Genomic DNA, 27,694 nt, shown 5'->3' with positions numbered 1-27,694 from the left:
ACTCTAGCGTGCTAGTGCTACAGTGGGTTCTTTCCAACACAGCTGATGAAACCATTTTGTCATTGAAGCTTCTGTGCTTTATTGACCAGTGACCACACACACACGCACGCACGAGCGCGCACGCACGCGCGTCAATAGGCTATGTGCAGCCGAGCCTCGCTGGGCGTGCTGCTTGCTAAAGTATGCGTATAAATCAAAGTCCTTTATAACTTTGCACCATTGAGCCAGCTCTCTCTCTCTCTGCTGCCGTTTTCCCTGGTGTTGTGTGTGTCTACAGCCCCAGTAAAAGCATGCCACTATAAAGAAAAGAACACAGGGCAACAGATAATTGAAACTAATCACTGGATATTCAAATATTGGGAAAAAAAAACTGTATGTTACTTTTCCAACATGTTATAAATGTTGGAAAAGGAGTTTGAACAGCTAAATCTGCCCCGCCCCCAGCATTCAATAATCATACATATGATCAGCTTTGTGGTGTCAGGACACGCCGGGTAAACTCATACCTACAGTATGTCATTGATATGCATTTAATTTCACAGTCAACAACAGAGAGGCTTCCACAGCATTGCAAATGGAGCTAGTTCTGAATGCTATACATCTACAATGTACAGTATATCTATACTGCACAGGCCAATACCAAGTACAGTCAATACAACTACTGTAGCAACTTCCTCCACTTGTGATGTGCACCTTTACAAAAGTTATTTTCATTTCAAGTACATTTCCATATAATTATAGGCTATATAAAAACATGATTTTGTTGTCTAGATATGGACTAGTATTTCAATATCAGAAGTAATCCCGTATCTGTTGCCCTACCCTTTCCTATGAGTCACTGGCCCCTCTCCACCCACATTAGTCTTTATTGAGTTATAGAGTTCACAGAAACAGATTCATTTTGGGAGAAGTAAAAATTCAGCTTCCTCACTCCTTTCATATATCAATGGTCAATACCCAGGTCCAAGTTTAGATATATTGGTATAAACTACTGAGGAATAAATTGATACAGACAGACAGACAGACTGACAGACAGACAGACAGACAGACAGACATAATGCAGAGACAGAAGTTTGCTTTTGTTGTAGGATTGGGCCGTCATTTTAAAGGGAAATGGACAGGCTCTCCAATAATATACGTATATAACATATATATGATATACAGTAATTTCAATGATATAAGATGCAATGCTACAAGTCCCCCCTCACACATCCATTTCAAAAGGAAAAGACATTCAGCCACTACGCTACTGTCATTTTGCTCTTTTTTGCTGTGTGACTGGAATGACATTTTACCTCCTACCTCTCAACGAGAGATAATTACACCTCTGATCATGGCAATTATCACACTGCCACACTACACTGCCTGAGAGCGAATCGTTATGTTATCGGATTAATTGCAATACTGATGCACCATGTCACTGCTTTGCAACGAGTCAATCAGCAATCCGAAGCCTCAGATTTTCAAATGGGGACATCATTATATCACAAAGTTCATTTCAAGATGTGCGCAGGCATCTGGCATTTGGACATTAACACACTAATTTGGACATTAAGAAAGGCAGAGAGTCAATCTGGAGGCCGGTTTGAGGTTGTGTGTGTCTAGGCCTGTCACAATTATTACATAATCAATCGCCTGATAGCAATTATTTAAACTAATAACATTTATTTCTGTATAATCATTAGAATAATTTTCATTCATCAGTGTAAAAACAGCTGGGATAACATTAACAGAAATGTAATATCTTTATATTTTTTTCCATGTAGTTGTCCATGCTCTTTTAACTAATCTTAGGCATTTCGGGCCAAAAATGGCTAAAGTTTTGTCACTAAAATCACAACGTGTCGAGGGCTTGTAGCTTGTAGTTTTCGCCATAGTACCATTATTTATTTTGATTATTGGTACTGGTAATTGTCAGTCATTTCTTTGTATGTTTCAGTAATAGGCTTTGTATATTAAAAGTTATTTATCATATCTTTCCTGTGTAATGATAGCGTACAAATAGAAATGTATTTATTTTTATTTTCCGAATGACAATTAATTCTGAACTAAAAGGTCATGATCGTGACAGCCCGTCATGTGTCTGTGTGAGCTGTGAGCTGCGAGCTGCGTTCAGACATACTTCTGCCAAGATGTCTGAGCTTTACGAGCAGAAAACATCTCACTTAGCAACGCTGCCAACGGAAATGTTGACATGGCACATTCCCAGAATTTTAATGAGCAGCAACTGTGACAAACTACCAGTAATTAACAGCTACCGTGACTCCACGTCTGTCACTTCATTTCAGGATACAAACAATAACAAGCGTGCTATTTTACTTGCAAATAGCCAGTATGACTAAGAGGGGTAGGGATGGGGAGGGTGGTCTTCGATTAGACTGATAAATCTCACAGAAATGACAGCTTGTGAGTTTCCCTTATTTATTTATTTTGCATTGAATAATGTATCCCCACTTAGCATGTCACATTTAACCACCCTCAGTGTGTAAAAGTGACTGCATAGATGCCTTGGTGACTCATCCTTTTGACAAAATAAGCACTGCATTTTAACTATTTATTTAAGAGCATTCCTGCGTCATTGAGTTCGGACAGAGGCAAGAAAGATGGGAAGGACAAGGGAGAGAGAGGCGATGACGTGATGACACAGCTTTTGAGGCAGTATTCTAACTCGGAATCCTATCCTTCTATTGTGAGTAGACACTTCCATAACACTTCCTGTTCTGTGTCTCGAGTACTCGCTCTCGACAGGCTCTGGAAAGCACGGGTCAAAACCCTCAATATTGCTAAAATATTTTCTAGGAGGAGCATATTAATGCTTAATGTATACTATGTCGTACTATGGTGTCGCATGCCGAAAATAGCAGCTCACAAACTGTCGCATTGTGATGTGTTGTAAGCTTGTAGATGTCTTTTCGGTGTGCAACACCTGCACAAAGTATAAAGCAGATAAGATGTATTGTATCAAAGAATAAAATAAACTAAATGAAAGCCAGTGGTTCACTCACTGTTGGTGGCAACACGGCAGAAATCTTCCTGCAGCTTGGTTACATCAACGGAGAAGTCCATGGATTCAAGGTGGGGGTTGTCGTTCCCCAGGGCAGCAGAGGACAGGTTGGGGTTGGAGGCATGGAGCCGCATGGAGCCAGAGGAGATACAGCTAGGAACCTACAGGAATGCAGTGAAGAGAGGGTCCTAAGACAAAGTTGTGTGTATGTGCGTGCATGTGTGTTTTTGTGATCTTGCAGAAACATTTGCAGCGGAAACCTGAAATCCTGTTTTATTGTAAAAAAAAAAGGAAATTCTAGTTCATGTTTATCTGGTCCATCCATACTGTAATGCTCTGAGTACATATGATTTTATAAAGCAATGCTTCATACGCAGCAACAAACAAATCCAGCCTTGTTATGTAGTGAGCAGCTCCACAAGAGCATGTGGTGGAGTGTTGCCACACTTTGAAGGACAGAATGTTTCTGAATCCTCCAGCTTATCGCAATCATGTTGTGGAGTCAACGCAGTAATTTAACATAAATAAATGAAGCTTTAGCGCAAGTTCAACAAGGAATTCCCCCTCCCACGGCCGGCACTGTCATGCCCCTTATTCATTGATGAAATTGCTTTCAGGTCACTCCTATCCCTCATGTGTTCATACTGTATGAAATGAATGCACTTCCTGTTAGAGCCCTGTGTGGGACGCGAACTAGCCTTTCCCAGCGGATCGTAGTAACTTGGCGACGCCCCCTTCTGTGACGCACACGGAACTGCCTCTCACATGAGCGGACCGCATTAAATAACTCCCAAAACCCCAGCAATACTAGAAGCTCCTGTGTTGTGCAACGGGAATTGAATCCCTCTCCCGACTCCCGATTTTTTTTTATTGGGATTAAGGTTAGGTTTAGGCAACGTTTTGTCGCCCCCAGCGAGGCGGACCACTCATCCCACTTGGTGAGAACAAACTACAGCAGTAGTTAGGCAAAAAAAGCGCTACAATGACGGAGTTCGAGTTATGTACCGATAGAATCGTTAATTATCGCACCCCCCTCCCCCCCATGCAGTGCCAGCACCGAGCACTATTTTCCACCACGGAGGAAAGCCAGTGGGAAAGGCGAGGTCATGCGTGGGACTGTCTTCTTAGTCTCGCTTCTCCCCGCTCCCATTGGATTTCTGACCATTCCTGCTCATTCCCGTAATGGTTTCATTTCTAACCACATGCAGTTAATTACTGACCACTCGCTCCCGCCTGCAGCAAAATTCAAGTACCGTCTAGTCTTGCAATATTTCCATTGGGACCGAAATGCATTATAAACATAATGTGAGAGAGAGAGAGAGAGAGAGAGAGAGAGAGAAAGGGCCATTACAGCACCAGAGTTATTAATAATAGATGCACATCCTGCAGTTTGATTCCTTTTTTGTAAGTAACAATTAAGAAATGTCCAAAATGTCAGAACTGCCTCCTTGCTTTGCTTCACTATTATTATCACCCGCTTTGATCTTCTTTTAAACCTGTTTTTTTTTGTTGACAACATCTGTGCTCCATGGTGGTGGCTCCATGGTATCTCCATAGTGCAACTTTTTTTTGTAAATTAATGCCCTACTTCGTCATACTACAATGTCACACAAAAGTAGGGTCGCATTGCGACGCAATTTGAGCATGTTGATCTGCTACAGTATTTCTGCTGCTTTTGAATCATGAAAATGTACAGTTTTGGACAATATTTTACATCTAATGATATTAACCACTTCAAACCGGGGTCCCCCAGGGGTCTATACAAGCCCCCTCGTTTTTTTTCCTGCATACCAAATCTCTTCACAAAAAAATATATATATATTTTGTCAAATGTTCGCCCTACATTAGGGATGCTAGGGTCCATGTGGTTAGAAATGTTCTTGATGCATTTAACCCATTGAGGCCTGAAGCCGATTCTACATGTTTCCTAAATCTCAACAGTTTTCTGAAAAACGTATGTTTCTATATCAGTGGTGCTCAAACTTTTTCATGTCAAGGACCCCCAAAATGATATGTATTTGGCCGCGGACCCCCATCAAAATATTTTGTTCCAGGGACCCCCAGAAGCAAAGATTTGAGTTAAAAACGGTTCGCTTTAAAAATATATATATTCAAAGATTTGCACACATTTTCACGATTTTTCTAAAATAGCAGATCTACAAGCTCGTAGCGCGGCACTCGGTGCCGCGCTATGAGCTTGTAGATCTGCTATTTTTGAATAGCCAAAGTGTAAAATTATGCTTTTTAGCTCAAATCTAAAAATGACACAGTTCCAGGTCTTAATGGGTTCATATAATGTTAAGTCTGGTTGTAATCTTTGTTTACCTGGAGAGTGTTTTTGGCATCTTTGTTGTAGTTCTTGGAGCGCCATTTCCTTGGAAGCCTTTTATCCTTCTTGGGGCTGTCAAACGCAGAGGCCTAGTGTAGTGAGTAGGAGAGAAGAGTGGAGGAGGAAAAGACAGAACAGTTTCCTTTTAAGAAAGCTTTCTGATGGAGACATCTTTCTCAGACAGACAGTCTGTGATATGTTCTCCATTCAGCAGGGTCTGCCTGGAAAGACAAGAAAATCAGATACCAAAGAGAACACAATACTTTTCTCTTTTATCTTCAGTATTTCATTGTCTTGTCTTTCCAGGACCTCATTCGTGCTACGGGAAAAGGGTTTGTGGTCAAGTGTAATCTACTGTAGTCGTAGTCTACTTTAATGTGACCAAGTCAGGTTGTATAGAACCCTTTTCATCCTGAAAATCACCTCTAATCAAAACGCAGAACTCAGGAATGATTTACTGCCAAGTATGAGGTTAATTTGCAATGCAATATAAACAATACCTTTTTTTGTCTGAATTTATAGACAGTGGTGTCGTGTGAAGCAGTGACAATCAGTGTGGGCTGGGAAGCTGGTGACCAAGCATAAGAGTGCCAGTGACTCAGGCAGTTCCTAGAAATGTTGAAGTGTCCTTAAGCAAAACACTGAATCCCCCATGAGGGTGAATGTAATGCAGGAAGGGTGACGTGACTTAACGACCAATAGGCTGACGGGAACTTTTATACAGTTGCGTGTGTGTGTACAGTAGGATTCAATTGGTTAAAACAAACTGACATTTTCTTAACCACTTAAGCCATTAGTTAATAAACACAGAGAAGAAAAGAAAAACGGCTACAGATTTTTTTAATCTTACCAAAATGGGGAAAATGTTGTGTAATGACTACTATAGGGTTAATGTAATCTCTCAAGAACAGATCCAAAGTGGAAAAAAATGTTTTCCATTTTTATGACGATGGGTTTCCAGATTGGGGTTAATGTGGTTAACATATTTTTTGTATTAGATTGTTTGAATTGTGATATCATCAAACATAAATATCAAACTTATCAGACAGTATAGTTCACAAAAGAAAATGCATGTCTGACCAGAATGACCACAGGGGGATATAAAAGCAGAGGCATGGATCCCCCCCCCCCGCAGCGGGCTAGGAGATAGCAATCAAGGGGTGATACTGACCTGTAAGGCCTGGATAGAAGGAGCAGAGTAGGTGCGATGAAGGACCTCCATGCTCTGCAGCAGATGGGTGAGGTCCATCAGGTAGGACTCACATGCTGACAGGTCTGTGGAGACGGACAGACAGCCAATACAATTCAATAAGTTATTGTGTCCCTGTGAGAAGATGTACAACAAAAACTGAACATTGGAGCGATGTGTCAACACAGCCACCATATGGTCAAGCTGCACCTTGTCAGTACTATGACACTACTTCTGTCTATCGAGGTCTCTTAATAATCACAACTCTGTGAATTTTCAAGCAATTGCCAAACGATTTGTTTTTTACAAATGCCACGCATATAGTTATGTGTTATGATACGGAATACTCTGTTAGATTAAAAATGTGGGTTTTCATACCAAAATACTTGATCCTACATACAGTAGATACTGTAGATAAAGCAATTATATATATATATTATATTGACCTCCGTGTACAATGATAATGGGTACTGCGCTAAGTACTGTACTCTGACAACGGGCACAACGGGTAGTGCCTAACCGAGGGGCTGCGTTCACTGGCATCTAGCGTCGGAGCTTGGACAGCAGGGGCGCGGCCACTGCGTTGTGATTCAAATCAACAGCCAATGAAGAAAAGGGGGCGGGATCCACATGCAGTGGGTGTTACATCTAAATAGTTGTGTACTGCTGTTTGCCTCTCGTCTGACTTTTTAGACGAGTTGCACAGCTCTCAGACCGGTAAGAGGCGTGTACGCTCAGATTCTGAGCGTAAGTTACATCCCGCGCCCACAAATACCAGACCTCTGGCCCAGAAGTTCCTCGCCGAGAGCTGGCGAAAACTTCTGGGAACTCAGATTAACTGGCATCATACCCAACAGGCATCATCAGTAGTAGTTATAACTGCACACGACTCAGGGAACTTTCTTGTGGTAGAGTTACTGTATGGCAAGTCGCCCGGACCAGTATGGCGGTGATGTTGACGTATTGCAACGGCGGCCAATGCTGTGTCTACGTACTGTATGTTATGACTATGACACAAGACACCTTGAACCATTTTATTTGCAGTTGATGGACTTCAAAGAGTATGCAGTGTAAGCAGGAAATCTCAAGGGCACCCTGTCGGCCTGGCCAGCTAGTGGCTTTTGATCTGTGTAGCAGCATTTAACCATCTCTCTCCCTTAGATGCAACTGTATCTTTCCACTGAATGGCTCCAATAAAGCACACATGCATGAACAGTTCAACAGCAGGCCATTACTGGACAATTCAAACATAGATGGTGGTCTTCCGCCTTGGTTTCAGTGCGTTTTTTTCGATTTAACCACTTAAGCGCTATACTGTACTTTAGAAAAAATAGTGATAATAGCCGATCTACAGGCTCACAATGCATGCTTGTGGATCTAAAAGTTTAGCTGTTTTTGAAATGTTTTTAATGTTTTTTTATTTGTATTTATTTATCATTTATTTTACATGAAAATACCTACAATGACATGCTCAAAATAGGGCATGCATTGAGATTTAAGTTGCATTCTATGAGAATTGTACTGTACAAATGTAGCACAACAGAAGCAGTAGCAAGAACCATAAGTAAACTTAAAGAGGCATGAAACCATAGGGTGATTTTGTAGTTTGTTTTCCACTTCAGGCTAAAAACTACAGCAGGGTCAAAACATGGCAGATTGCAGAACACTAGTACACTAGTACAGACTGAGTGATGTACAGTAAGCAACACAGCTGCAGCTAATCACATTAATAATGGGTATGTTGGCCAATACTGTCTGTCATGCTTGCACATGGCTCTGGACACACTCATTATTAATTTGTTTGGTGCAGCTGTGTTGCTTACTGGTCTGCCATGTTTTTAAGCTCCTGTAGTTTTTAACCTGAACCTGATTCAGTGTGCTACTGAAGGTCTCTACAGGGCTCTACAAATCACTGGTATGTGAGCAGAGTGCATCGAGCCACTTAATCGCGACAGCCCCATTTCGATGTTGGCCGGCGGCCAGTGCCTTGCAAGACTTTCTCCTGTCTAAAATATAATCTAAAACCTTGAACCTCCACAGGTCAGGAGTGGCGGAATGCCTCTCACCTTCGGAGCATTTGCCCATGTCATCAGAGGACTGCAGCCAGGCGGCTACCTTAGCCTGACTGCTGCAGCACCCGGGGAAGGTTCCCGCGCCGCCGTGAACAGATGGCTGCCTGGCGAGAGACATGCGCTGCAATCAACAGGAAACACACCAAGAAGGTCAATTCAATAACAGCCCATCTCTGCCTCTTACAGGGAAATGCCAGCAAAGGTCTGACCTTAGAAGATAACGTAGATAGAAGATGAACATGTCAGTAAAAGACTAAAGTAAACAACATAACCTTCGACATGAACGCTTAATGTCCGGGACAAGTGAATATTTTGGACGGACAAGTTAGCTGTTATTGTCCAATCGGACGAGCCATCAACTGTCTTCACATTTCTTATACCTGACAGCTATTGTAAAGGGTGTACTTGAAGTGGAGAAAAAAGCAGAACATGACCTCAAAGCCTACAGTATGACTGTTCTGGCTTTCAAGCAATTCCAATTTTCTTAACAAATGCAATCTTTAGGACCGGCTGTCTACACACACTGTTGACTGTAAGGGATCAGATCGGATGTACAGGCTTACAACGCGTGACGATGCGACACGCTGTGAGCTTGCAGAGTATACTGTAAATCAGGCTTCAGCGTCCGAGTGTCCAGACTTAAGACACATCTTTATAAATCAAATTTGATTATCATTTCAAATCTCATACAGTAGGAATGTGGTTCAAATTTGATTATAACAAAAATGTTTAGACCTGATTAAACCAATGTGATTGCTATCTGGATAAGCATAAAATGTGATTTGGGCTGTACTTCTAGTTTTTAGTCTATAGGAAGTTAATTGCATTCAGCCCGTGTCCCAGGTCCAAATGAAGGTGTATGCCTGATTCTAATGAAGGACATGCGCTGAAATGATCTAATAAAGAGATCGTCCAAGTTGCACAATGTGGCTGGAATCCTTATTTTCTCAGGTTTTTACCTTCCTCATGGAGGTGCTGTCCGCCACGGTAGGAGAGCCTGGTGCAGTGTAGTGGGGGGTGTAGTAGTAGGGCTTGTCAGAAGGATATACAGCCATCTCATTCTGCCGATACAGTCTGTGGTGACGCAGCTGGGACACCCATTCATCAAAAAGCTCCTGAGACTTGATCTAAAAGGAAAAATATACTATGAATACTATGTATACATGAAGAAACACATGCAAGGTCAAGAAACACACACACACACACACACACACACACACACACACACACACACACACACACACACACACACACACACACACACACACACACACACACACACACACACACACACACACACACACACACACACACACAAAGAAGGTCACAGACAATGGAAGTGCTTATTGCAGTAATGAAAAGAGACAATAGGAAATAACCCTCAGGACTTCAATAAACAATGTATGTCCACACCATCAGAGTTAATTTACATAACAATGGTGATAGCCAGCAGCTATATGCGCTCTATGAGAGAACTAATAATTCACTTGTCAACTCAAAATACATGTAAACAGTTAAAGGACCATACTGCTGCTCTGGCATGTTCAGCCTATTGTCTACAACTCCAGCTATACAGTATAAGAATTAAGATTCAAAATAAACTTTATTGTCCCACTATGTGGAAAATATAGCTTGGCCTTTCACCCATGCTGCAGTCATCAAAGACAAACATGCCACATATAAAAAAACATACAATAATGTTATCCTATTATAATTCTAGTAAGCTCACGGTGGTGGTGGTTGGTGGTAGAGTGGTCTCTTGATCAAACTGCGCATGCGTGGTTGGTGCCAGGTTTCGCGAGAGAAACAAGCAGCGAGGTCTATGAAAACGAGGCCAAACCAAACGAACCCTAACACCAACATTGGCCCTACAGCGCTTACAATCGGCGGACATGGCAACACCGACGCCGACGCTACACCATAGACCCCGCCCACTCTCTACTGCGGAAAGTAAACACTCCAGATTTTTTCCCCCACACACACGATGCACATTAGCTCCATAAAGAACGGTTCAATGTCGTTCTCTTCCAGGATCGGGCGAACGTCCGCCAAGGCTCCGCTGTTTACCCTTTTGTATACATCGTATCCCAAAACTAATGGTAGATTCTAAACCGCACGGATGTTTAAGGTTTGGTCGGCTGCATAATATTTTAGGTCGCCAGCGAAAGTACCCGTTTAAATCGCTTATTTAGTCAGCCTGTGGCCATGTTTCCCATTGGAGCCAAACCGGGAGACACCGGCTACACGAGGCGCGCGGATACGTGCATCCCCCATACGCAGACTTTTAAAATAGGACTGGATCTAAAAGTGAGCGTGTGTGCGTCAAAAACTCTGCTGTGTTTCGTGTGTGTGTGTGTGTGTGTGTGTGTGTGTGTGTGTGTGTGTGTGTGTGTTTGCGACGACGGGGGGCACGGGGGGGGAGTAGCATCGTGCCTCCGTGGTGTGTGTGTGTGTGTGTGGCTGGGGGCTGGGGGGGAGATGATCGCCCGTGTGTGTTCGCGACAGGCCACGGGCCGCATGGATGTACCGTTGTGTGTGTGTGTGTGTGTGTGTGTGTGTGTGTGTGTGTGTGTGTGTGTGTGTGTGTGTGTGTGGGGGGAGATGAATCTGATCGCACCACAATTGCAACTTGGGTCCGCGGCCGTGTATGCGTGGACACGCACGTGCGCATGCACGTTAGGGAGCCACGTGTCACAATGTACTTTATTTGTACTTTATACACACACACGCGACGCCCGTGTGTGTGTTCGCGACGGGAGGATGTACCGTGGTGTGTGTGTGTCTGTGTCTGTGTTTGTGCGCGCTCCTGACGGGGGACGGCTCCGCCTGTTATATGCGCGGGTGTTTGTGTTCTGTGCCTCCACGACGGGATGTGCGTGTGTGTGTACACACGAATACACCATTGGTTCTCAAAGTGGGGTCCAGAGTTCCAGGGGGTCCCCAGCTAAATGATAGATTAGGCACCAAATGGACCCTTATGGGTCTGTCACTCTGAGAGTGTACAAATGGAACCAAATGGACTCTAAGGGGTCCATTTGGTTCCATTTGTACACTCTCAGAGTTAAATAAACATAGACTTTACTATATAAACAGTGGCGGACTGGCCATTTGGCGTACCGGGCAAATGCCCGGTGGGTCGCTGGGCCAGTGGGCCACTGGGCCAAAAAAAAAAAAAAAATATTATTATTATTTTTTTTGAAAAATATATTTTTAAAAATGTTTTAGGGTTATTACGGTCATATCCGAGTCGCGCGGCCCAAGTATTAGTTACGTTAATGTTTGGGCTGGGATGCTTTCCAGCAGGCGCCTCAGTGCGGCCGCAGAGTTCATGTGCAGGGCTGGGCTGGCTCAGTGAAACGCACCCCCCCCCCCCCCCCCCGTTGACAAAATGGGGTGGGGGGGGGTTGGTCCGGACCAAAATGCCAGGCCTGAATTTTGGTCCCAGTCCGGCCCTGTTATAATATAAATTGGGGTCCAAGACATAGAAATGCCATTACATGGGGGTCCATAGCCCTAATGCATGTCAAACTGGGGGTCCTTGAAATTAAAATGGTTAAGATTCACTGCTAGAGCCGTAAAAAAAGACGTCTCTTATGGGGGTCCCTGGCATATCTATCAAATGGGGGTCCGCGGGCTAACAAGTGTCAATTTGGGGGTCCTTGACATAAAAACGTTGGAGAACCACTGCACTACACAGTACACACTCACTTTCGATCCCTGATAAACTGTCTGTTCTCGGCCATTCTCCGTGCTGATATATATATATATATATATATATATATATATACGCCCGTGGGGAGGGGTGACGCAACGCGACCCACGGGGGGGAGGAGGACGGGAAGCCACGACGGGGAGGAGGTGGGGAAGCCATGACGGGGAGGGGGGGGGGGGGAGCCACGACGGGACGCGCGCGGGGGAGAAACCGCGCGACAGGACGTGCATTAACCCCAACTTTGCAACTACTTTCACCTGCGCCTTTCACCGGGTATGGTCTAGTTCAATAAAAACATGCAAGATTCATAAAAAGTAAAAACACCTAGACAAACAGAAAAACAAACATATCAATAAAAGAAAAATATCTCAAATCCCTTAAATTAAAGGGATTAGGATGGGTTAAATGGAGAGGACATATTTCATGTACAGTATGTGCCAGTGTACTGACAAACAGCCCCAAAACAACTAAATGGGACAAAATGATTATGAAAATACAAGCAGGCAGTGTGAGGAGGAGGAGGAGGTGAAAGTAGGAGGCTGAAAGTCAAAACTCCTTATCCGAAGAATAGAATTCTCTCGCTTTTGGATTTGTACTGCCAAGAGCCAATTATATAATCTAATCTTTTTTTTAGTTGCTAGGCATCAACTTTTGACTTAATTGATTCCAGTCTTTAGCTGGGGGCGTGGAGTCTAATGAGGTTAAGATGAGCTGTGTCGAATGGTATTCTTGACTTTCCATCCTGCTCTGACACAGATTGGTTCGTCCTGATATGAATGCATGCATGCATTATCTTTTCTTCTTTTTAATAAAACTTTCATTAACATTCAATCAGGTCAGAAAGCGTGATTTTCCACCCTGACACCAACTCCCCCGGTAGTCAAACACCAACTATTGTTAGCATTCAAGACAAGGCGGTTGTCACATCATTTTACAATACGTTGTATCTCTGAATAGTAGTCAGATAGATCTCTTGTGTATGGTAACATTGACTGACACAACCCTGCAGGGCTCCTGTGCTCAAGGTTCTATGTTCTGAGAGAGTTCCATTAACACTGAACTGTGGTTTACGATGGGTGGTTTACAATGAGTGGTAATGAGAGAGTGGACATAAAGGTCATTCAGCCTCTCAAAATATTAAAATAGACTTTCTACTTTCTAGTTGTGATAAGTAAGTTGGTTAAAATGCCTTAATATCTGCATAGGAACAAAACAATCAGTGAGCTGATTCCTTCAATTGGTTACTTTTGTTTTCCCCCCCATCTCCTGACATCATTACGTCACTTCCGGCATTGGGCGGCCGTTCTGGTGACGCCAGAAGACGAGGACAAGCTCGCCGCTACCTCTTCCCATGTCTGTTATACCCCTGCTGCTCCTGTAGATGCACCCCACGCACTTTCGCTTTGTGCAAGATCAGATCCACATATTTTCCTATTTGTCTCATCTGTTTAAGAAAGTAGGTAGCTGATATATTGCACTTTTACCTTAGCGCTAGGTATACTCTTAGTTGCTTGTTTTTAGAAGAGAATGCACTTAAGACTTCTGGTGATTAGTAGTTTCGTTCCCTACCTATGTTGAATGCACTTATTGTAAGACGCTTTGGATAAAAGCGTCTGCAAAATGACTGTAATGTGATGTAATGTATTGTGATAGTAATATTATGTTCTGCACTGCACTGGTTCTAAAATAAGTTAGCTAAATTCAATTACATTTAGCACTATAATAAACATGAATATGAATGTAACATTAAAGTAAAAAGAAAAATGTAATTATTGCACTAGATTATTACTACCTTGATGTGATAGATGTTCTCTTCAGCATCCAGATCAATACAGTTGGATTTCTTCTTGATGGCCATGACAGCGAGACCCACATCAATGCAGCCATGGAACTTCCCTTTCTCCATCTACGGTGACAGCAGGAATGACACAGCAAAGCAGGGGTCATCAATTTATTTTATTAAAAAAAGTTTTATTATAATATTCTTATTTTGTTCATGTCATTTGCAATGAAAGCGCTTAGTGTACTGATAAGACCCAATTATTGAAATGCCAGTCTCCCAGATTGTCTTCAGAATAGCTAGGACACTGATTTAATTATTGCAGAGACACAATTTCTTTTCAATAAGACACATTATGACCTATGCCAAGATTTAGGCATAGGTATATGTGTTTTATGACTACAGCAAAGTCCAGAGTTATCTAAGTGGTTTTACACTTTCAGAGTTATAATAACATTATAATAATATTGGTCCCCACTCCTTGGGGTGTTTTTTGTCACTTTATATTTGCACATACGTGAAATGTGTCCTCTGCATTTACCCATCCTATAATCACTAGGAGCAGTGAGCAGCCATTGTGCGGCGCTCAGGGAGCAATTAGGGGTTAAGAGTCTTGCTCAGGGACAAGGACACATCGACACATTGCTGGCCTGGCCTGGAATCGTCAATCAATAGTGTCTATGCAAAAGTGACATGAAACTGTCCTAATAACAAACTTAGTAGCAGAGGTAAGCTTGGTTGAAAAAAAAAATACATTCTGATGTTCAACAAAGCTGATACCATTATCAGTACCATGTTATCAGATCAGACCAGAATAATGTGATGGGCTGTTCTGCTAGAGCCCGCCAGCACAATACAGCTTGAGATTATTAAAACCATAAATATCGACAAGATATCTGTACGCCTTCCTGCATTTTGCAGCACTATTAAAACCTTCATGAATAATGTAGATGGATTTATATCTGTGTGTGTGTGTGTGTGTGTGTGTGTGTGTGTGTGTGTGTGTATATATATATATATATATATATATATATATATATATATATATATATATATATATATATAAAATTATATAAACGACAAGTTACTTCCGCGCGCCGCTGACGCTATAGCCACAGCTCTGTAATCGAGTAAACACAACGGCACCACAGGACATGTCGCGAAAACACTAGCCACTAGTGATGCGCGGGTCGGGTTTTTTCATGACCCGCCCCGCCACGGAACCCAACCCGCCTCAACCCGCCCCGCGAACCCATATATAAATCTACGGCTCAACCCGCCCCGCGACCCGCGATTTTTTTTTCTTTTCTGTAAAATCATGGTTAGAAAATAATCCCCAAGTGTATTCAAACTGTTTTATTGTTATTATTCTTATTCTTATTAGGTTAAAGACAAAACAAGAGCATATGTTATTATTTTATTTTTTTTTGCGTGTGAGAGCGCGTGACCCGCTCACCCGCAGCCCGCATAATTTTCTCCGAAATTCTGACTCGACTCACCCGCGCCGCGGGTTGACCCGCGGGTCCCGCGGGTTACGGGTCAACCCGCGCATCACTACTAGCCACGGCCGACTTTCACAAATTACGGCTGGCGTAGGGCACCTATCATTGCTCACTTCACAGTTTCCACGTCGCAACATAATTTATTACACTCACCACATTTCGGACAAAATGGAAGGTGAATCACTTTCTTACCGTTTAGCGTGCGCACCACCGACACCGAACGGCGACGGCTTGAGCCGAACAGAGCCGAAACAACACGAGCGGCCGCCATTGAACTCTGCCCATCTCCTCCACAACAACACACACGCAGCTCCTTCGCTTCAACCCCCCCCACCCCTTCTTAGGTACCTCCTTTGTTCCACCCAGGCCGTTACTTTCACTTCACTCATGTCTCCATTACAATATGTCCGTCCTTCACGTGCCATGCACACCCCAAACACACAAACACACGGCGACGGCCACAGTACAGCAGCATAGCACGCTGGCAAATCTGGTAAACAAACCAGCCTAGGTTCATGACACCAAAGGATTCGTCAGTGATGTCATCATTATGCAACCCGGAAGTACAAATACCAAGGATACGTCAGTGATGTCAGTCGGGTTGCCACGTTCATGCCAGGTTTTCAAAAACAGAAACAAGCAAACCGTGCATGGAAGAAAAAAAAAACAGCCGAAGGGGTCCGCCATGTTCCAGGGGGGTCCCCGGGGGTCCCAACACTCATAGGGGGTCGGCGGACCACCAGGGGTCAATGACACTGACATTGACTCAGAGTAGGCCTTTTGTTTCTGAAACTGCCCATTTAAGTATCCTCGGACGGGAAACAGCCGGCAGCATAGCATGATGCCGTGTTTTGTGCAAAGTGTGATTAACAAGGCCGAAGTGACCTAGACAGAAGAGCCCAGCAGGGGCCGATAGGTACTCACATCAGCACCACACTTGCTGTACTTCAGGATGCCCTTATCCAGGAAGAAGTATCTCTGTTGGAGGGACAGACAGACAGACAGACAGACAGACAGACAGACAGACAGACAGACAGACAGACAGACAGACAGTTAGTTAGAGCAGTGGTTTTCAACCTTTTTTGCGTCAGAGACCCCCAAATTGACACATATTAGCCCACGGACCCCCATTTGAAAACATATGCCAGGGACACAACCATTTTTATTTATTGGGGGTCCCAATCTACACTGTATCGTCATCATTAGTGTTCATTTAACTCTGAGAGTGTACAAATGGAACCAAATTGCAAACACTCAGACACATGAGGGTCAAATTGGTTCCTAACTATTAATTTGGCTGGGGACCCCCTGGAACCCCTTCAAGGACCACTGGTGGTCCCCGGACCACTGGTTGAGAACCTAGAGGCGAGTTAGAGGCACAAAGAAAAAGCACGAGAGAGAGAAAGAGCAATGTGGGTGTGTGGATAAGATTGATAGATAGAGACAGGAGGAGAGGCAGAAGAGGGAGAGAGGCAGAAGTTAGGATGATTTGTATCTCCCCCTCTGGAGACGGCATGATGAGGACAGTGGTGATAGATTAATCGCCCTGATGTTTTGTACAGTGGGCGATACATCACCCCGTCCCCTTCCCAATCCTGTGGATATTACTCTTCCTTTCCTTTGTTTCTTCTCTCTCTCTCTCTGACCTATGAATATCTTTGAATATTTAATTTGAACTGCACATGCATATTCAATTTACATTCTCTCTCTCTCTCTCTTTGTGTGCTTCTCTCCTCTGTCTGGCTCCGGTGCCTAACCCATCATCATAACCCATTCAATTCGGGAACGCATTAGTGTCATTTTAGATTTTAGCTATAGTCGTTATTTTACACTTTGGCTATTCAAAAATAGCAGATATACAAGCTCACAGCGCAGCACCGAGTGCCGCGCTGTGAGCTTGTAAATTTGCTATTCTTTCATAATCATGAACATTTGTGCAAATCTTTGAATATATATATTTTTAAAGCGAACATTTGTAACTCAAATTTTTGCTTCTGGGTCTCTGGAACAACATATTTTGAGATGGGGGGGGGTCTGCGACCAAATACACATTTTATGTGGTCCTTGAAAGTTTGAGAACTACTGATATTATTGCAACATACGGTTTTCAGAAAACTGTTACAGTAGGATTTAGAAGACATTTGTATAGATGTGTTCCCGGATTGAATGGGAAAACAAGGCTGCATGCAGAAATCCCAAGGAGTTTGAGTGGAGAGAAATCAGCAGGTCAAATACTGAGAGTGTTGACCTACTCTGTAGCGTGTGTTGACCAGGACCAGAAGGAGAGCACACATTACACCTGTTTCAAAATCGCTGCACTGGCTATACCTGTTTATTTTAAGATTGTTTTATTCGTCTATAAATCACTTAATGGGGTCGCTCCCGACTACACATCGTTGCTGTCGGGTCCGGCTGACCAGGGGGAGGCAGTATAGAGACCAGGAATACTGCATGTTTTTGTGAGGGTATACCTACCCTTATATTTCTAGTTATTGTATAACTACTATTACAGTAGTTATAGTACTTGGTGTGATTGGCCCTTAAAGATGCAGTGCAGAAACGCTATAAATACAATACTCGAACTCCATCCCTTAAGGAAAAAGAATATATCAAAGATCTATAATATAGTACAGGACATAAATCCTCCCTCCTTTGACAACACGAAACTGGCGTGGGAATCGGATCTGGATGTCACACTCTCAGAGGAGATCTGGTCTGATTGCTTGAGACGTATACACACTACCTCCTTATGTATAAGGCACAGCTTTATCCAATTTAAAGTCACGCATAGACTTCATTATTCTAATGATAAATTAGCCAAGATTTACCCTGATTTTGAGGCGGGATGTCCGAGATGTCAGCACAAACCAGCCACGCTGGGCCACATGTTGTGGTCAGGTTATGGGAGGGGATTTTTGAAGCGATTTCCTGTATAGGTGGTGGAGAGGTGGATCCCTGCCCGGTAATTGCCGTTTTTGGTGTGTCTCCGATCGGGGGACGGTTCACGGGTCTCCAAGCAAATGCTGTAGCATTCACTACACTGATGGCTCGCAGACTGATACTTAGACAATGGAAATCAAAGAAACCTCCCTCATTCCAACAATGGGTCAAAGAGGTACTTTCTATGTTACCCCTAGAGAAATTGAGGTATAATCGTAGCGGCTCCAAAGATAGATACATTAAAACCTGGACCCCTTTTGTAGAATTTGTTGAAAACATACCTTTTACTTGAATGCATACTCCCTTATACAATTGATGACGCCCAACAAAATCTGACCATATCAGCCTCTGGCCGGAGGCCTACAAAACAGAGACGGCTGGATACGGAATATTTATTTTTTCATGTATTTTTTATTCGCTGATTTCAATAACAGAAATATCTACCTTGACTTAAAAAGTACAACATATTTTGATGAAAGTTAAACTGTTTGACCTGTCTGTCTGTCCGTTTGTTTGTCTGTCTTGTCTTTTTTCTTTTTTAGTAAGTGATTAGTATTATTTATTTTTATTTTTTATTCTTTGTAATGTCTTGTCATTTGTTTTACCATGACCTTGGGGGGAGGGTTGGGGATTGGGGGAACAAGTTGTCATATATACAATAATTTGTCTGTATCTTGTGTGTAAAAAATAAAAATAAAAACAAAGTGTTCAAAAAAAAAAAAAAAAGATGCAGTGCAGTGACATTTTCGGTCATTTTATTTTGAAGATTCAGTCTGAAACGTTGCGTCAAGCTGGTCTCAACCAATCAGAAGGTCCCATCCCTTCAGGCTATGGGACGTTGGAATCTCAATCACTTCAGCCATGTGCAACAGGGCTAGTGTTTGTTTACAAGTGAGAGAGAGACGGCCAGTTAAGCACGTTTGCTACTATGTGGCTTATTTCTAACCTATAATGTTTTCAGATACATATTAGTGTGCAGATTAAGTTTAAAATGAGTAATACACCGTCTGGATGTCATCTTGAATGAGATTCAAAACGGAGTAGCTCTGTAATTAAAATCAGCTGTGTTTGAAGAACGTGCAGCTATGGGAATCAAACAGGTGCATGTAATCAAGATTCATTTATATTCATGAAAGTTGTGTTATGTCATCACGCATCACACATGTTTTCGTTTACAGGAAGTAATTAAGATTGGCTTTTTAGGGACTTTTGATATAAAAATACACAAAATGTTTCAATTATTTGGCATCTATTGTTAGGTATGCCCATATGATGACACGGATATGCTCTAAAAGTGTGAAAAACACATTTTTCATTTCACTAACCTTTAAGATCTACGGCGAGGCAACTTTTAGCCACTATGGCCCTAACTTGTGGACGTGATAGCTAGTGAAGATTATAGATGTTTTTAAAAGAAAACCTTTTTGCACTAGCCTGGTCTTTTATCTAATCTGTTTATTTCATCTACTATTTCTTATTATTTTATTATTGGTTTTGTTGCATTTTATTGTCTTTTGTTTATCCATGTTTATGTTTTGGCTCATGGTTTAGTAACTGCTCTTATTTCCACTTTTTATGTGCAGTACTTGGAGTTGCATGTGACGTATGATATGTGCTGCATGAATAAAGTGTATTTGATTGATTGATTACTCAACGTCTACACGCTGAGTTCCTGCTACGTGTCTGCTGACCAGCAGGCCATCAGCTAATGCCTGATTTATACTTGGTTGCGTGTAGTGTCGCGCATCAAAATAGCTGATCTGCAAGCTCAAAGTGAGCTTGTAGATTGTAGATCTATTTGTAGATTTGGTGCGTGACACTGGTATATAAATCAGTCTTAATGCATGAGAACAGACTGAGACGTGGCTGGGTCAGTGTCATAGCACACTGGAGGAGGAGGAAGCCTTTCAGAGAAAGTGGGGGGCGCCAGCTGTGTGGAATCGACCCACACGCAAACACACACACACACACACACCCACACACCCACACCCACACCCACACCCACACACACACACACACACACACACAGGTTACACTGCAGGGTAGGACGTAATTTATCCGTTCATTCAATTAATGTGAAACACAAAGGAACGATGTCAGCAGATTTATGAACTGTGTGTATGTGCGTGCGTGCGTGCGTGCGTGTGTGCGTGCGTGCGTGTGTGCATGTGTTGGCATGTATTGTACAGTAAAGCACATGACTCATACAGATAAGCAGCGCTAGTGGCATTCCGAGAAATCCTGGTGACTCAACCAGGTAATATGCTTACAGTACTACATACTGTAAAACATACTGTACAATACTGTACTATATATTGCACATAATCTACCATACTGTAATATCATACTATATGTACCACATACTGTTTATATACTACATACTGTACCATAACAATATACTGTACTGTGTTTCCCTTCGGAACGGAGTCGGCATAATGTATAGCGGGTAGTACGGCCGTAATATACCGTTTGGGGACAGCGCCAGCAGTCTTCTGCGTAATTAACGGGTATCGGGAAGTGCCAAGGGATAACGCAGGGCGGAAAACAGGGGGGGGGGGTATAATTATGTCGATACTATGTTTTCAATGAAGCAGAAATACCCTTCAAATCATATTTAAAGAGCAGCTTCTTGGCGCTAGACTGGTGGTTCAGCAGATTCCTGCTGTGACCATGTTATTTATCATCCTTTTTTAAAGATCTTTTTCCTAATTCAGAATATCCAATACATTTTGCTCCAATTTCCTCCCAATTTAGTCGTATGCCAATTCATTGTGTTCATACAGGCGGCGGTCAAAACACACAGTTTCACACAGCACACACAGGGTCCTGCCTTACTAGGCCTTAGACTCTGCAGTGGTGGGTAGTTACTGTACTTTACCTCTGCACCACCACGACATCCTGTGTTAACCACAAGAAACTATAGCGTCTGTATTCTGGGGGCGAGCATTCAGCAAAAATACTAAATCCAGGTTCACAAAGCGACGCAAGGCAGCACATTGCGAGCTAGTAGATGTAGATTGGGTATTTGCGGGAAAGGGATTGGTGTTTAGGGAAAAAAGGACAGGGCCTAGTATAGGGTCCCTGGGGGACTCCCATCACCGAAGTACATAAGTTGTAAAAAGTCTCAGGTACTGTGTTGCATATCACCTCAATGTACATACTATACACTATCTCTCCACTATGCTGTCCTGTATGGTGGAAATACCTGTGCCTGTTATGATCTGTCAAATTTTAACATGAGTACAATAGAGCTGAATTCTGGCGTGGAAACAACCAGGCTGTTTTTTAAAGACAAGACAAATTATGGAAAAAAACACACCTTTCAGGAGATATATTGCAGAGTCAAAGGGTGGGATAAATAACCCTCGGTTTTTCCTCTGAGCTTACAGTTTTATTGCACTCATAACTTAGCTTGCCTAAGGTAAGGTTCTACCACTGACTGGCTTGTCTTTAGACAACAACAAAACAAATTTCTCTTCTCTTATGAAGAAAGCCAAGTCTGAGATTTATTTCTCTGTCACCACTGAAAATCGAACTACGAGTTGTGAAATATGATGGCAAATCTCTAAATTCTTTATCTTTCTCAGTGCAGGAAGTTCATAATGCTATATGAAAGCTTTAGATTCTAGACCTAGACCTGATCTTACTTTTGAAATTGGCAGCTGCTTTTATAGTAGCCTCTTATACCTCTTATATTTAACCTCACAGTGGAGAATAAGGAAATCTGCTTTTATTCTCTCTATTTGTTTATCAACATGGCAACATCTGGTTTTAGGAAGCAAAATAATGTAGCACTAGCATAGCAGCATTGGAAGTTGTAAATGAAAGTTCTACTGCACTTGATAAGAAACAAGATTATACTGTACATCACTTTTATGTATCTGTCTAAAGACACAGTTGACCATAATATTTTAAAAGTGGGACTTTTATGGGACTTTTGGAGCAAGCAGTTGCTTGGTTATTCTTTTACTCTTATCTGCACCTTTCTCATTCATACTGCAGTTGGTGTAGTTTCCCTCCAGGGAACAAAGTTTATCTTGCTATCAATCTATCTACAAGCTTCTGCTAAAAAGTAGTCAGTTAGATAGATGATTAGAACTACATCAATAGTGACGTAAAGCCTGTATCCTGATTAAAACTAGTACAGTAGCATTATAATTAATAATCTGTTGATTAATTAAAGGTGTGTTGATTAATGCACATGTATTGTGTCAACTTGTGCATCGAGTAACATGCAAGAAAAATTTCCAAGCATTGGCTGCCGGTAGCCTTTGAGCGGTACATTGATATTTGTTTATTTTATCCAGTGTATCTAGTGAAGCTGAAAAGGCAGCAAACCATCAAAATCATTTTCTGGAACAGGTAAAAAGGTAAAGGTTTACGATGATGTAGTTAAAGGAAGGGTAAGTGATTTTCTTTGGTTAAAATAAGTGTTAAATAGCTCTATTCTGGTACTCAGTGCCATAGAGTGTTTGTTCAGCTCTTTATTAAACAGAAAAAACATTTTTTGGTTGGGATACCAATTTTCTCCAATCAGGATAGAGAACTCAGTCAGGATAATTATCAAACAAGTGAAATTGGAAGTGATGACACACATAAATGAGCAGACAAAATTGGAACTGGAACGCTATAACAAATGAAGCTGATAAATGGGTACTCTCTCCTGATTGGCAGAATTTTGGTCACCTGCCTGATGTATTTTCTGTTTATCAAAGAGCTGGAGAGACAGGGAGAACCCTGTGACTGAACAAACACTCTATAGCAATGATAACTATTAGAATATAGAGCTTTAACGTTTTAACAAAAAACTTTTTGTTTAAATCAAAAAATATCACTTACCCTACCTTTAAACAACTGAACTTATTTGGCACCAGGCCCATGCCCACCTCAGGCTATGGGTTGACTTCTAAGGGTGTCATTGTCACCAATAAGCTTTAAATATTTGTCAAGGGCTGCGCTGCCGCTGTCACCAATGTTTTCATATTTTGCCAAGGTGCCCTGTTACAGATAGTCTTCAACAGATGCGTGCTGTCACAATGATGTTTTCATATTTCTCAAGGTACACATTATCGCATGTTTTTTGTCACGATGAGCGATGTCACCAATAATGGTTCATATTTGTCAAGGTGCACTCTGTCAACAATAATGGTTCATATTTTGTCAAGGTGAGCGATGTCACCAATAACTATCAACAATAATCTCTTTAATAAAATCTAAGCTGTCTGTCTGTCTGTCTGTCTGTCTGTCTGTCTTTTAATCACACCCACCCCCCCCCCCCCCCCCCCCCCATTAGATTGAGCAGAAACTCAATCTGAAAACACAGCAGTGTGTTATGATCAGGGGAAGGTCATGAACAACGTTTTGAAGTGTTTTATTCTTTTAATATTTAACTTAATGTTTTACACTGGAAGTCAATGGACAGGCAGCATGGGCTGAAACTTTGCCCAAATATGGAGATGCCTGATGTCACAGTACTGACATCATAGACTGGCCTACCAAGTATTTTGTGTCTATTTCACCCATGTAATAACACATGTTAACAACTCTGGCTTCCCCATCTAGTGTTTTCATTTTGTCAAGGTGCCCTTATTCCCCTAATCCTATTAGTAGAGTTGGATGGTTAAATTTAGTCATGGGCTTTGCATGGAATAATTAAAAGATTTAGTCAAGGTTAGGCAATGTTATTAAGGTAGGGGTTTGGCGTTGTTACTGTACGTTTAGATGAAGGATTTGGGAGGGGTGGCCATAGCTGAATGGGTAGAGAGGCCACCTGGGAAACAGACGGTCCCAGGTTCGATTCCTGGCCCCGGCTATGTGTGGAGGTGTCCATGAGCAAGACACTTAACCCCTAACTGATGAAGCTGAAACATTAATTTCCACCACGGGATTAACCAGGTCTCCCCTGTCCCACTCATCACACGATGCATGCTGTATATTGTCCTGTTAATTAATTAATGAATTTGAATGCCTAGCCCTGTGTTTCTCTCTTTGATATGATTGGACCGGAAACACCTAGGACAATAAACACCTAATATGATAAGACAGGAAAAATCTGATACTATTGGACAGGAAACAGAACGATGGTCTGCTCTTCAGAAGTAACAGACCGCATAATAATGCATTAATTGAACAATTCATCAAAATGGAGCATTGAGCAAAGCAGTGCGATAAATAACTGCAACATAATCAGATTGTGGAGAGGAGGTATATGGAGGGTACCTTATGCCAGCCTTTCATGGGCCACTTCCTCTTCTTCAGCATGTAGCCTTCCTGTTTCTGGGGTTCCTGAATGTTACTGCAGCCTCCACGCAGTCCCTCCACAATCTCCCAGCTGTCCTGTGGACACACGGATCAGGTTACAGTCCAGGGACAATACGCATTCACCTGTCGTTTAAGTCAAGGGTTCCCAAACCGTTTCAGCTCCAGACCCAAAAGAGACATTTGGTGCCCAGCCCCCGCGGGAACCAAACTTACAAAAATACATTATGAATTAATTGAGATTGTGATAATAGCAGATGTGCTATTTTCAGAATTCTTTCATCCACTTTTCTGAAAATCTTTTGAAAGATATATAAAAAGATTAAATGAATGTGTTTGTTTAGAGAAAAGGTAAAAAGAAGTGACATTTACTTGCGACCCATAAAAATTGGTAGCCGCGGACCTATTTTCATAAGTCGTGAGTAACACATGGAAGCAGACATTAAGACACATGGATCTGTGCAAAGATGGCAAACGCACACACGTGCGCTCTCACACACACACACACGCACACGCACACGCACACACGCACACACACACACACACACACACACACACACACACACACACACACACACTAAAAGGCGAGCGTTGAAGGCATTCCCACAAGGACGTTCGGTAACATGATTGTCATCATGCGTGACAAGTGTCAAGCTCAGAGTCATGAAGCATATTGTTCATCATAATTAGAGGCTGCTGATAGCTTTTAAAGATCTCCATCGTCTCATTGAATTCAGTGTGTGGGAGGCCATTTGTTCCCTGGGGAGGACAGTTAAGCCCGATTCGTGCTTTGTCGTGTGACGGTGTGGCGCATTGAAAGTAGCCGACCTACAAGCTCACAACACGCCGCGGATGCGTGCGTGTTATGAGCTTGTAGGTCGGCTTTTTTCGATGTGCGACACCATCGTGTGACGGAGCATAAATTAGGCTTTACAGTCGGAGTCAGTAAATGAGCTTCAGACGGGTGAAAAGGACAGGGGCAGGACGCCATTACTGACATAGACTTGGAAGCTCTAAAGGACCATTTATACCCGGGGTCCGCCAGGGGTATGTATATACAGTACTTGGTCCCCTCCTTTTTTCTGCGATCGAGAAAGCAGAGAAAGCGTGTAAATCTATATATTTTTTAAAACTCAACAATAGCTGCAAGAGCAGAAAGATGATGAAGAGGCATGTTAATTAATTAGAATGATGGGGCGTTATATAGGCTAGGGTTAGGGTTAGTGAAAGTGCTTTATAAGCCAGAGAGAAGTTAGTTGGAATGAGTATATCTGAGGCTTGATTTAGGGACATAAACAATATGATATCAAATATTATTATTATTTTTTAAATTCATGGTGTAGCTCCTTTAAAAGGCGTTCTAAAAGAACTAAGAGTGGCAGCCGACCTGTAGTTTATGTAATATAATACAATAATTACATTGCGTCATCGTCTTGATATAGAACTGCGTTAGCCTACAGTATGTTCTCATAGCGGGGTGGGGGGGGTGTTTGGGACCGTGTTTGGACGCATCGCTGTCACTCAAGATGGCCGTGGGGGCGTGAAGGGGCGCGGCCTTACCGGCTAGTGCGGTAATTTGGACACACGTGTCCTTGACATGAAACTGTTTGAGATCCACTGGTTTAAACAAGTATCAAAAACATTTGGAAGCAAGCCCAAATAAGCAACTACACTTTAGAAACAAGCCCTCCCCCAAAAAAACGCAACACGCAACCACCAATATTACAAGCAACTTTGCAGAAAAACAAGCCCAAAGTCGCTTATAATAAGCGGACCTGGCAACACTGCATCAGACCTTCTCAGAGCGACGGGGGACGGAGCCTGACATAATGAAACCCTCCAGGACAGGTTAAAGAGCGTGTTGTGTGGTGGTGTGTGCTTTAAGTAGCCCTTCTCTCTGTGAAGACTCAGCCCCGGCTCCCCCTCACACACTCCATGGCTGAGTGAGTGAGTCACTGTCACAAAGCCCTGGGTCTCCGTCCTCCAAGGACAAAGGACAGTCACAAATGCAGTGATATTAAACAGAGCTGTGTTTATGTCTTTAAGGAAGACTAACAGCATATCGTCGCTGTCGGGTGGAAAGCTTGTACGTCCCAAACCATTACTTTTTTACTATTATAAAAAAAAACAATGTATTTTAATGTTTTTTTGTGCGACACTCTTGTATGATGAAGTAGGGCATTAAGTCACGAAGAAAACGTGGAGATACAAGGTTTCTGCCCGACAGCAACGATATATTATATAGCGCAACAATGCAGTTGTTTCGATGTCAGTGGAGGTATGTTGAAAATAAATCTTCTCCTTATCAAATAAAAACAACAACATTAAAGCCACTATCAGAATGGAGCAAAAATGTTCCAAAACAGATGTTCAAATACTGCTGCCACAACAGGCAAGCAGAGACACGTGTGATGTCTCAGAATAGCAGCGTGTCAGTTCCTACCGTTGTATACTGTAACTGCCCTGTTGTGCAGTACATCAGATAACGTCTCTATCGGGTGGAAACCTTATATGTCCAAAACTGTTACTAAAAAGTGAAAATATGGAGATAAGAGGTTTTCTGCCTGATAGCAACGATAAGTACAATAAATGCTACCATTATACAGGAAGCTGTTGGACAGCCAGAAAACATAATTCAAACTTTATTCTTTCAAGACATCTACGGTGACGGTCTCCTTGCAGATCAGGCACACTAGCCTGTATGTGAAATAATATACTGTAGTTACATCCTGCTAATTGGTTTGCATTGTAGATATTATGTAAATGAATGTGTTCCTCATCGTCCATTAATCACACGCAAAGGTACGCACATGCGAATGCGATTATGGAGTGTTTTCACAGAGCCTATCGTACTGCATTCAGTGTAACGATAGTTCATGTAGACACGGAAGGCAGAATGTTTATAAAT

The 27,694-nt window shown here is 42.4% G+C and overlaps 1 protein-coding gene across 3 annotated transcripts in view; it reads right to left on the bottom strand.

Moving 5' to 3' along the window:
• osbpl3b (oxysterol binding protein-like 3b) overlaps positions 1-27,694 on the bottom strand; it is a 105,408-nt gene that overhangs the window by 24,300 nt on the left and 53,414 nt on the right. For all 3 annotated transcript variants that reach the window (XM_084049716.1, XM_084049718.1, XM_084049717.1), the window contains 8 exons: positions 24,748-24,864; positions 16,513-16,566; positions 14,099-14,212; positions 9,554-9,721; positions 8,589-8,715; positions 6,505-6,608; positions 5,330-5,422; positions 3,006-3,165 (listed from right to left, as the gene is read on the bottom strand). In XM_084049716.1, coding sequence (XP_083905842.1) covers positions 3,006-3,165; positions 5,330-5,422; positions 6,505-6,608; positions 8,589-8,715; positions 9,554-9,721; positions 14,099-14,212; positions 16,513-16,566; positions 24,748-24,864 — 937 coding nt within the window. The remainder of the gene's footprint in view (positions 1-3,005; positions 3,166-5,329; positions 5,423-6,504; positions 6,609-8,588; positions 8,716-9,553; positions 9,722-14,098; positions 14,213-16,512; positions 16,567-24,747; positions 24,865-27,694) is intronic.

The sequence above is a fragment of the Gymnoscopelus microlampas genome (assembly GCF_963454915.1).
Source record: "Gymnoscopelus microlampas genome assembly, chromosome: 3".
NCBI classification, from domain to species: Eukaryota; Metazoa; Chordata; class Actinopteri; order Myctophiformes; family Myctophidae; genus Gymnoscopelus; species Gymnoscopelus microlampas.
Note: the sequence above shows the minus strand (reverse complement) of the source record. Positions and strands in the feature narration are given on the sequence as shown.